The 11,913-nt window shown below is 45.8% G+C and overlaps 1 protein-coding gene across 3 annotated transcripts; it reads right to left on the bottom strand.

The window, feature by feature from the left end:
• Positions 1–1,153: 1,153 nt before the first annotated feature.
• On the bottom strand, positions 1,154–11,380 carry NEDD8 (NEDD8 ubiquitin like modifier). Of its 3 annotated transcripts, XM_087947193.1 has the most exons (5): positions 11,191–11,314; positions 9,824–9,963; positions 6,016–6,086; positions 3,822–3,904; positions 1,154–1,602 (listed from the first exon to the last, which is right to left on the bottom strand). In XM_087947193.1, the coding sequence occupies exons 2-5, from the start codon at positions 9,882–9,884 to the stop codon at positions 1,515–1,517; spliced, it is 303 nt and encodes a 100-aa protein (XP_087803319.1). In that variant the 5' UTR covers positions 9,885–9,963; positions 11,191–11,314; the 3' UTR covers positions 1,154–1,514. The 3 variants fall into 3 exon arrangements, with proteins under 3 accessions (XP_087803319.1, XP_087803318.1, XP_087803320.1); XM_087947192.1 differs by lacking the exon at positions 9,824–9,963 and having other exon boundaries at positions 11,191–11,380; XM_087947194.1 differs by lacking the exon at positions 9,824–9,963 and having other exon boundaries at positions 6,039–6,086; positions 11,191–11,354.
• Between the last annotated feature and the right edge of the window lie 533 nt (positions 11,381–11,913).

The raw sequence follows: 11,913 nt of genomic DNA, 5'->3' as shown, positions 1-11,913 counted from the left end.
CCCTCAGCCAGCTGGTGCCTGCCCGCCTCCTTTGACGGTTAACCCGAGGCTGTTGGGCAGGAGAGGGTGAAGAGGAAACGGGGCGGGGCTGCTGGAGCCCCCGCCTCTCCAGCACGTCCATCGTCGCTCAGAACGGTCGCTAAAGAAAGGATTGTTTGTGTGTGTGTGTGTCGGGCGGGGGTGTGATTGGTGCCCTCTGAGTCGGGTGTCTGGCAGACGTTTCATGAGCCAGCTAGGGAACATCGTCAGGGCTAAGGGGAGTGTGGGGTTCAGCGATGAAGAGGAGCAAGGATCAAAGGTAGGAGAGGAGGGTCCGCTTATTATATGCTCGTCTCTTGCCACTCACCAGGAGAGGGCGAGTTCTAGTCCCGCTTTTTATCCAATCTCCAGGGGGCAGTGAGTTCGAGTCCCACTTTAGCACAAAGGGCAGCTGAATGTCTTTGATCAGGCGCTTTGCCCATCATGTGAGTTGCTGACTGTTGTGTCACCCAGGATGTCCCATTTTTTAAAAAATAAATAAAAACACCCGCAATTGTACAAAGCAAAAGCAGGATATAAATCCAAAAATACAAGGTTTTTTTTAAAAGAGAAGTTAAACTTGGAAGTGCATCTTCCCCAAATTTTTGTCACCCCTTTAATGAAAATATAAATATTTTAACTTTCTCCACTCAAATGTTAGTCGTCCTCACCTTAGACCATAATTTGAGTCCGGAATTAAGATTAAGGTGTGCAGGTTGTTAAGCAGTTTACCGAAAGACCGTACAGGATTTTTTTTTTTTTGCAATGGTCATTAAGCGAATCATGATTTCATGTGAACCGATTGCCTGCAATGGACGTTTGTCGGAAGCCAGATGTAAGATGACGCAAAATATCCTCACACGACCACGAGACGCAGAAAATGGCGGCCGAGGCAGTCTGGTTGTCGAGCACGCAAATGGCGATGCAAGAGGACGTGTGTGTGTTTGTAAGTTGAAAGTTGGTCTCCAATACCTTTTTGCGGGCTCCGTCTTAGCTTTGAACTGTTCCTAAGTGACCGGTCGTAAATTGAGGATTACGGTCGTACATCGAGGACTTAGCAAAGGCGACTCAAGACACACACACAAATACAACCCGGAAACCCTGCAGGCCCCAGGAGACACAAAGAAACCGTGACGATTGTGACATGTTTATTGAACATTTATTAGCCACGACATGACGGGGATGATGGGGAAAGGGCCGCTGGAACCCGGGTGGCGAGAAACAGCAGATGCCTCCTTATCCACGTGTGGCCAGAGGGAGGCTGCACCCCCATAACTCAAAAAAAGCACCCCGTCCCCCCAAAATATTCCTCCCCCCAACCTGTAGAATGACAGTTTGCAGATAAAGAGACATGTGGGGAGGCAGCGATGCCAGGCAGCCCTTCTGGGATTTGAACCCAACGGGCCTCCCATGACAACTCGAGGGGGTGTGTGAGGCTAACTCACATCCGGGGGCTTTGAGTAAAGGAGGGTAGTGCAGCAGGGCCAGGGGCACCATCATCGCAGGCCTCCACGCAAGGCTAGGACCAAGTGGAGGACGGAGCCACCCTGGATCTTGTAGTCGGCGGCCGTTTTCTCATCGTTCCTGTGGGGGCAGGGGAGAGAGAAAAGCAGGGGGTGAACCCCTATTTTTGGGATCTGGACTGTTATATCATTCCCGGGGTGTATTAGAAATCTGGTTCGAGCCTAGGTAGAGGCAGATATTTCTCTCTCTGGGCACACTGAGAATATATTTGCTGAACAAAAACTCCCCACTGGTAATAGGAAGGGCATCCGGCCATTAAAACATATTCTTCCAGCTCCATTCAGTTGCCCAGATTCCACCCTGCAAGGCATTCTAGGTTGGTTAAAAGATGATGATTGATTAACTTGAGAAGATATAGTTGATAGCATCAATATGTAAGCGAATTTAGATTTTCCACTCAAAGAAATAAGGGTATTAAAGAAAGATTTCATTTACAGGAAGTCTACATCATTTCCCTTAATGACTGTTGAAAGTTACAGTGGCACTGAAAAAAGAGGCTTATGACCACGTTTCACACTTAAAACCGTTGCAACATTCCCACATGCGCGCGATCAAAATTCAGACGTTTGGCAACTGAATCATAGTTATGACGGCTGCAGTGTCCCAGGGGTCACGTGATCCGCTTTTGCGACCTTCGGACGAGCAAAGTCAACGGGGGAACTGCAGCGATTCACTTCATGAACACGGCGAGAAAAGTGGTAGGATGGAGACAAAATCCCTTAAATCAATGCCTCGCTTAACCGCGTAAACGTTGAGGGTCGATTGTGCTCAGCGTGTATATCTTCGGAGCGAGTTTTGGATTGTTTTGAGAATTAGAGCTGAAGTTGGGGTGGTTGTCCTTGGGGTTAGCTGAGCCTTGGGTTTTCCTCCAGATGTTTCATTACCAAGCTAAAGTGCTCCATTGGAGAATGTGATTTAGGACACACCCTGGGAGGAGGGGGGGGGGAAACAGGGTCACAGGCAGGCAGTAAATTATGTGAGGCAGAGCCGCCTGCGTTTTCTTGAAACTTAGCTCGAGGCTCATGAATTAATTAGGGCATGTTGGAACCCTGACGGGAACCAGCTGTGATTGGGGTGAGGTTTCTTAACTTGATAACAAAATTGTGTCTTTTCTAATTGTTTATCTGGCCCCGCTTAACTCCATATCTGGGTGTTGGGTGCGAGGGAAAAATGTCTTCTGGGTTGCTGGTTGTTTTGTTTCCTTGACTTCTGTCTGTCTTTTAAATGGCAGGTAGGTGGAGGTTCCTATTTTGGGTCCCTGTATTACAGGTGGTCCTCGACTTACAGCCACAATTGGGGCCCCAAATTTATGCTACTAAACGAGACATTTGTGAAGTGAAATTTTGCCCCCATTTTCTTGCCGCGGTTGGCTAAGTGAATCACTGCAGTTGTTAAGTTGGGAACACGGTTGTTAAATGAATCTTGGCTTGCCCCTGGACTCTGTTGGAAGGTCGCAAAAGGCGATCACCTGACTCCCGGGACGCTGTGATCGTTATAAATATGAGTCAGTTGCCAAGTGTTTGAATTTTGATCATGTGATCTTGGAGATGCTGCAACGTTGTGTTAAAAGTGGTCATACGTTTGACAAATGGCCGTAAGCCATTAAACAAACTGTTGTAAATTGAGGAGTGTGCATGCATTGATCTTATCAAAGAACCTTCACAGAAAAATGTGAATTCCCAGAGCACGTTTAGGGCCACCCAAGAAAAAGATTCCTCTATCGTTATTTCAATTTTCGTTTCTGGGTTTTGTTAAATTGCAGTGGATTAGAGGAAACTATATAATATATAAAGGAGGAATGGATAGGTTTTCTTGGATGGCTAATAAAACAAGCCAATGGTTTCATGAAACGAATCAATCCAGACTTGTCACTCCAGCCTCAGCAGGCTCAAATTACAGATAGCCTTCACTTAATGACTGGCATTGGCACCAGAATTTTTGTCATCAAGCAATGCAGTCATAAAGCGGGATGTTCACCTGGCTGCATGGTAAGAGAGACAGCAATCCCAATAGGTCCCAGTTGCCCTTGTTAAACAAGGACCATATGGGGCGTTAAGTGAGGACCTCATGTGATCATGACATCCGACTTCCCACCGGCTTCCCCAATGCCTCTGCTCCTTTGCAGGGAAGGTTGCGAACTGCGATTCCCTTGCTTTTCAAAGCATTCTCGGCTTGGTTTCGTTTGATGGGCTTTTTTCACATTTTTTCATGTCCCTCCCCTAAAAAAATCAGGATTAAAAACTATGCTGGCACGATGAACTCTCCACCTTGAAACTCACATTTGCTTTCCGCTGTAGATGAGTCGCTGCTGTTGAGGCGGGATGCCTTCCTTTTCTTCCACCCGCTCTTTTATTCTTTCCACCTGAAAGGAAACAGAGAAAGGGAGAAAAAGAGAGTAAGGCCAATTTTCCTGTAGAACTCTTAACTTCCACCGGTTGGGAGGAGGGAACAAGCAACACGGGGCGACTTTAGACCAGCGTTTGCAACCTTGACAACGTTTAAGACGGGTGGATTTCAACTCCCAGAATTCCCCAGCTAGCCAGCCAGCCATCTTCAAATTGCCAAGTTTGAAAAACACTGCTTTAGATGTTTGGCTCACGCCTGGGAAGACCAATGGCAAATTCTCGAAACTTTGAAAACTCACAAAGCGTCAGCATCCCTTAACATACTGTATTTCTCAAGCTGGACCACTTGAAGATGACCACAGAACTCTGGGAGTTGAAGTCCACCCATCTTCCACTTCCCAAGATTGAGAAAACATTGCTGTAATGTTTGATTCTGTTCCAAGAAAGCACCCAAGCATCTTCTCTACAACCTATGGCCGCTTTTCAAAGCTGCTCCTGTGTAGGCCATCAACACCTGACCACTGTCAGAAGAGCTTCTCCAGGAACTACCTGAGAGCTTAGGAAAGTGGCTGGGATTCCCATCCAGGTGGATGCACTTGCAGTCATTAACATCTTAGGGTCTGGTGGGGGATGAAGAGAGGTTCTGGAAAAAGTGTCACTCAGTGAAGGAAACCATTGTGTGAAAAGAAGACTGAGAAGGAAGTTTCGCCAACAATTGCAAGTTAAGAGAGGAAGATGAATTTAAGGATGTAGAAAGCGGCTGAATCATTCTATGAAGAGCTGAAGAAGCTTCTTGGATGAGAAGCGAAAGGTCTTCGAAGAAAAACAACCACCAGGAAGTCCAGTTGCCTCTTGAAAAAGCACTTTGGGGGCTATGGAAGGGGTGGTTTCTCTGTGATCATGGCTCAATTCCCTTCCCTGAAGTTATCTGGAGACCAATCAATCAGAATAGAGCTGGAAGGGGCCTTGGAGGTCTGCTAGTCCAGTCCCCTGCTCAAGCAGGAGAACCTATGTAGCATTTCAGACAAATGACTGGGCAACCCAGTGATGGAGCATCCACGACTTCTGGTGGGAAGCTGTTCCACTGGTTAATTGTACTCACTGTTAGGAAGTCTCTCCTTAACTTCAGGTTGCTTCTCTCCTTGGTTAGTTTTCATTCCTTGTTTCTTGTCTTCATGTGCTTTGGAGAATGGGTGGACATCCTTTTTGTGGCAGACCCTCAAATACTGGAAGACTGCTGTCACATCCCCCCAGTCCTCCTTTTTTCTAGACTGGCCACCCCCAATTCCTGCAACCTTTCTTCATAGGTTTTAGCCTCCAGGCCTTTAATCCTCTTAATTGCTCTTCTCTGCATTTCCCCCCCCAAAGGCTGAAAACATATTTTTTGAAATGTGGTGACCAAAATTGGATGCACTATTCCAGGTCTGGCCTTACTAAGGCTTTATAAAGGGGCATTATTATTTTGATTCTATGCCTTGCCAAGCGTCCCAAAACTGATCATGTGACCACGGGGAGGCTGGAACAGCCCTACGTGTTAAAAAAATGTCACTTTTTTCAGCGTCGTTGTAACTTTGAATGGTCACTGAATGTCCGATTGTAAGGCGAGGACTATAGCTGGCTAGGGAATTCTGGGAGTTGAAATCCACACAGCCCCTCAAATGTTGGAAGACTGCTCTTATGTCCGTTTCCCCCCGCAGTCCTTCTTTTCTCTAGACTAGCCAAGCCCAGTTCCTGCAACCGTTTGTTCTGTTTTAGTCTCCAGTAATCACCCCAGAAGCATTCAATTTACATGCCCTGCTTAGAGTACATTAGATTATCCTCATTTAAATTATCCAGCCCTTTAATCATATTAGTTCCTCTTCTTTGCACTTTTTCCAAAGTCTCAACGTTTTTTTTTGTAACCTGATGACCAAAACTGGATGCAGGATTCCAGATGCGGCCTTACTAAGGCTTTATAAAGTTTGTAGAAAGAAAGGGTGGGGCCGTGGTGGAGGAGTTCCCCCTACTTTGCGCAGAAGCCTCAAATACAGCCCTTCCTCTCTCTAACAAACATGGCTTTGTGGGTGAATTGCATTTGAAGGCAAAGTAGGACACGTAGCAAGGGTAGTCAAGCAAGATTAAAACCCACCCCATTCCTTTGAGGGTTGATACCTTGTCCGTCGGTTCGATGTCTATCTCTATCTCTTTCCCGGTCAGCGTCTGCAAGGAAAGGAGAAAAAAAGGTTTCATCAAACCATCACTGTCCACTTCCTCTGCAGAATCCCACTCTGGTTCGGTTCTAAAGAGAGATGGGGATGGAACTTTGTATCTCTGGGGGCCTTTCCTTGCTTATGCACAAATAAAAAAGATATTTCATTCATCTGCATTCTGGCTTAGATCACACCATGCTTAGAAATTTTGCTGGCATTTATAGCTAACAGAGGGGAGCCCTCACATCTTTTAATTACCAGCTGAGCCTCTCAGAAGAGCTGGCTTGTAATTAACATCCAAAATGACTCTCTCTCCAACCTATTAATTAGATTTAGGCCTCAAGATTTTGCCTGTCCATCATCTTTGGCTATTAATGCTTTGAATTCAAAGTGGCTATTAATGCTTTTTAGTGGCTATTAATGCTTTGAATTCAAAAATATGGACAGAATTTCCAGAACAGAGGAAGACGGTCATTTAGTGAATCGGTATTCAGAATAATAGCGTAACAGCGTTGAAAGGGACCTTAGAGGTTTTCTAGTCCAACCCTGTTAAAGGAGGAGATCCTGTACTGTTCTTGACAAATCTTTGTCCAGTCTCTTCTTAAAAAACCTCCAGTGATGAAGGGCCCACAACTTCTGGTGGCAAGCTGTTCCACTGGTTAATTGTCCTCACTGTTAAGAAATTCCTCCTTAATTCCAGGTTGCTTCTCTCCTTGATTAGTTTCCATCCCTTGTTTCTTGTCCTGCCTTCAGGAGCTTTGGATAAAAGCTTGACTCCCTCTTCTTTGGGGCAGCCCCTCAAATACTGGAACATTGCTCCTAGTGTCACCCCCTAGTCCTTCTCTTCATTAAATGAATTTTTATTAAGTCCTTTTTTTCATTCCTCCTTCTGGAAGGCTGCTTTGGATGTAGAGAAACCCAGGGCAATCTTTTCACAGGCTTGGCCAGCAAGTAATATTTTCTAGTGATTACAAAGGATGCTGAGCTGAATGAATCAAAGAATAGTTAAGGCTAACAAAATATATGCAATCCATCTGAATTCGGATGAGTTTGAAAACACAGCAGCATGCCAGGAGTTGAGTAAAATAATAACAATAAAACAACTGTATGCTCTCTGACTTTCAATGCCTCCAGACAGTTCCCAACTATTACAATAAAATCAATAACATTTAGCCAGAAAGACAAAAGATGACAAGATTGATGAAGCAAGGGGGGTTTCACTCTCCTTTGCTGGAGCCTGGGAGAAAATGCCAGGGGAAAATCAAAAGTATGATTAAAAGTTAGAAACGGTGAGAATCCTTCACCTTCTAAAGCAGTGGTCCCCAACCTTTTTGTACCAGGGACCGGTTTCAAGCAGAAAATTTTTGCAAGGAGGGGGGGGCTGGGGGAGAAGGGAGAAGAGAAGGAGGCTTCGCTCTCTCGCTGCTCCACCATCCAAGGAAGAAACTGCTTCAAAGAAGCCGGGGGGGCTTTTCCTGTCGCCGCAGCTATTCCGAAGCGCCCGTTTCACCCCCACTCCCACCCCGCGCACGCGCGCTTCAATCCACAGTGTCCCATTCTGCCTGCCTGCCTTAGTTTCTGGTTGTTTGGGAGCAGCTTCGGCTGAGAATAATAACTATTCGCCTCTTTTACTCAGCCGAAGCTGTTCCGATTCAACCATTAACGAAGGCAGGCAGGCAGGCAGAGCGGGCGGGCGGGCGGGGTGGGGGTGGGGGAGAAACGGGCGCTTCGGCGAAGCTGCGGCGACAGGAAAGCCCCCCGGCTTCTTTGAAGCAGTTTCTTCCTGTGCTGGTGGAGGAGCGAGAGAGCGACTGAGAGAGCTGACCCAGAGAGAAGGACAGGCTTCGGTTGCTTCCTCCCTCCCCTTCTTTCATTTGTGTCCTTGATCCCCGATCCCAGCAGCATTCACCGAAGGTGAAGAAAGCCGCCATTTTTTTAAAAAAAAATTCTTTGCGGCCCGGTAGAGAGTGCTCCGCGGCCCGGTACCGGTCCGCGGCCCGGTGGTTGAGGACCCCTGTTCTAAAGGATAAGAGTGTCTGATGGATGAACAGTAGTTGGTTTGTAGCCCAACAATCTGTTTTAGTTGATAAACCAGGAAACAAGCCACTCAGAGTCACCTGACCCATGAGATGGATAGCAAATACAATTTGATAAATAAAACAAAGACCTTAAAGCAATTTATATGCAAACGTATATGAGAATGAGATATTACAATGTATGATTATTTTAGTTGGTTGCACCGTCAGCCAAATGTTCCTTGTCTGGCCGTCGGGTGCCTTGGAAAACAGCTTTTCCCCCTCCTCCCTCAAGTATTGGATGCTGATATTTGATGGCGTTAAAGGTATTGTCACAGGATGTAAGCTATTCGGAGTAAAGCTGCCTTTTACAATTGACCGATGGGGATTTTTGTCAATGCCGAATGGCGTTCAAGAGGTGTTCCAGATGTTTTTGGGATTGCACCCAAAGTGGCTAGCATTATTGGTCCTACCTTTGCTTTCTTTTGCCACAGTCATTCTCTTTCTAGGTCTTTGTATTTTGTTACTTTCTACAGTTCTTTCTCTTCTCTCCTGCTGCCTGCAAGTGCTGCCATGTCTACTATCCAGACTTTTTTTGGTCATTACCGTCAATTGTTACATTATTTATTAAATTTGAATGCCACCCATTTCCATCAAGTGACTCACAATACCATAAATAACAGAATAAAACAATTATAGGATTAAAACATTAAAACATCAAACATTAAGATTAATAATCAAGAGAAAACAATGTGTACACAGCGTGGAAGTGAGATCTTGCACTAAACTACTTAGCCACCTCCAAAATGTGACCCCACTTTATCCCATGCCAGTTGGCAAATATATTATTGTTTTTATTTTTATTATTGTTATTACTCATCGCACAGTCAGCCAGATGTTCAGACTGGGTTTGGCATTTTTGTCTACCTATTGAGTCCTTACCAAGGACCTGGGGTAGGCAAATCTGGATGTTTGATGGTGTTACAGATATTGCTGCAGGATGGAAGCTGTTCCAAGTAAAGCTGCCTTCTGCAATTGACCGATGGCAAATTTGTCAATGCCTATGGTGTTCAAACAGTGCTCCAGTTGTTTTGGGACTGCACCCAGAATCCTATTACTATTAGTACTACCCTTGCTTGCCTTTGCCATAGTTGTTCTATTTCTATTTGTAGGTCTTTGTATTTTGTGATATTTGTGATAAAATGTATCACAAATACTACTGACTGGCTCTGATGGTTGATATGGGTTGCTGCCAGCATCCTAGATATCAACCAAGTATCTTCTTAAAATGTACTATGTTCCAAGTAGCACAGTTTTTTGAACCTCTGCAGGTGTTATTGAAGGAAACTGCAATTTCTTGATGTATTTTATAAAATTCTTCGATACCACTGTTACACGTTTCATCCATAATCATGTAGTTTTGATGGCCAGGTCGCAATATTTCATGAAATTTTTTTTCAGTTCTTTTTCTTTGACCCTGGATTATTATTACTATTATAAACTTTTATTCATTAAACATGAAACTCAGTCAACTAAACATTTTAAAATGTATCACAAATATTATTGACTGGCTCTGATGGTTGATACGGGATGCTGCCAGCATTCTGGGTATCAACCAAGTATCTTCTTAAAATGTACTATTATTATTATTACCATGTTTCCCCCCAAAATAAGATCTATCCTGAAAATAAGCCCTTGCCAGATTTTTAAGGGAGCCTAACATAAGCCCTACCCGAAAAATAAGACCTAGTGAAGGTCATCATCAGCCCAGGTGGTAGGCATGGCCAGCACATGAGGTGACGAGCGCATGGAGAGAACCAGCCCAGCGGTAGCAGCGCTCCCACTCCCGTCGGCCCCTACACTCGCTGCCTCCTGTACATGGGAAAAAAAGACATCCCCTAAAAATAAGCCCTGTTGCTTATTTTGGAGCCCCCCAAAATATAAGACTCGTTTTTATTTTCATGGTAAATGAACTACAACTATTATTATTATTATTACTACTATTATATTGTTGTTGTCAATTATTATGCTCCACTTTAGTTTAGTTTAGTTTACTTGTCATTGCACCTCGTACAACAACGAAATCAAACACCATCTTTAGCGCACATCATGACCATGAAAATAAACACACATCCTTCACGCCCCACACACTGAATTTCTACCGTAGGTGATGATTTATTTATGCCTGCTTCTTCCCTTGCAACTTTTCCCAAGGCACAAAATCTGAAGCCCTTTGGGCAACCGTCTGGTTACAGGCAGTCCTTGGCTTACAACCGTTCATTTAGTGACCATTCAAAGTTGGCTTATGACCGCTTTTCACACTTACGACCGTTGCAGCATCTACAGTGGTCACGTGATCAAAATTCAGGCGATGGGCAACCGGCTCCTATTTACGACAGTCACAATGCCCGGGGTGTGTGTGTGTGTGTCATGTGATCCCCCCCCCCCCCTTTTGCGACCTTCCGGCAAGTAAAGTCCAGGGGGAAGCCGGATTCGCTTAACAACCATGTGGCTTAGCAACGGCAGCGGTTCACTTTGGAAATAGGGCAGGCAAAGTCCTAAAAATGTGGCAAAAGCCACTTACTTAACGACGCTGCTGGGGTTCGCTTAACAACCGGGGCGAGAAAAGTCCCCAAAGGGAGCCAAAAGTCGGCGAAAAATTAACTCGCTGCACAACCGGCTCACTTAGCAACGGGTCCCGCTGCCGTCGTAAGCCGAGGGCTACCTGCACTAACGTTGTAGATCAGTGACTAATTTACGTTGGGTCGTCCAATTAGTGGATCTTTTTCTGAGAAATATCCTAAATCTCCTGGGGCTTCGACCGAAGGAGGCTAAATCACTGGGGTCGCGGTGCCTTTTCGTGGGGATTGTGTTCCTTGACACAACCCACGCCTTAGGTATGAGGGCTCCACCAACCAGCCCGGCGCTAAGGAAGGCCGCCCGTCACGGCATGGAGCGTGCCGGCTGAGGCAGAAAAAGCAGCGGGCGCCTCAGAGCCACCCATAATGCACCGCGGCCGCCGCTGTCAGGGATGCCGTGCCTCAGCGCACTTGGATGGGCCCGTTCGCGGCTCCCTCCGCCGGTGTTTTCCCGCCTCACCTTCACTTTGATCAGCATCGTGGCCGCTTAGCTCGCTCGCTCGCTCGCCCGCCCGCCCCGGTGCCTCAGCGCCGCCCAACCTCCGACCTCGGAAAAGGAACTGGCTTCCTCGCTCCGGACGGATTGTTTCCTGACACTTGTGACGCCACTTCCGTATTATTTTTAAAAAAGTCATAAATCAAATCCCAGGAGAGAATGCTTTAGATATTCTTCCGCCGCTGTCGCGCTGCATTATGGGAGACACTGTTTTTTTTTTTTCCCCCTCACTAGGGCCGCCATGATTTGAATGGAGCGGGGACTCCGTTTCCCAGCATGCCCCGCGATTCTGTCACGGCTCTTCTTTTTGATAGGAGGCTTGCAATGTCCTACCTGTCAATGAATACTTCAGCTTCAACCATAACAACACAAGAGCACACAATAGATACAAACTCAAAGTTAACCGCACCAAACTTGATTGCAGGAAATACGACTTCAGCAATAGAGTGGTCAATGTCTGGAATCCTCTACCCGACTCTGTAGTTTCTTCCCCAAACCCCAAAAACTTTAACCTTAGACTGTCTACTATTGACCTCACCCCTTTCCTAAGAAGTCTGTAGGGGGCGTGCATAAGCGCACCAACGTGCCTACCGTCCCTGTCCTATTGTTTCTCTTATTCTTTTATTTTTCTTATATGTACCCATTTCATGTATTCACAACTATGTATACATTTATACTTATTATCTT

Source organism: Notechis scutatus, chromosome Z, assembly GCF_049901735.1.
Source record: "Notechis scutatus isolate UNSWTSFEM ecotype Mainland chromosome Z, rNotScu1.2, whole genome shotgun sequence".
NCBI lineage: Eukaryota > Metazoa > Chordata > Lepidosauria > Squamata > Elapidae > Notechis > Notechis scutatus.
This window is presented reverse-complemented; position numbering and strand designations above follow the sequence as displayed.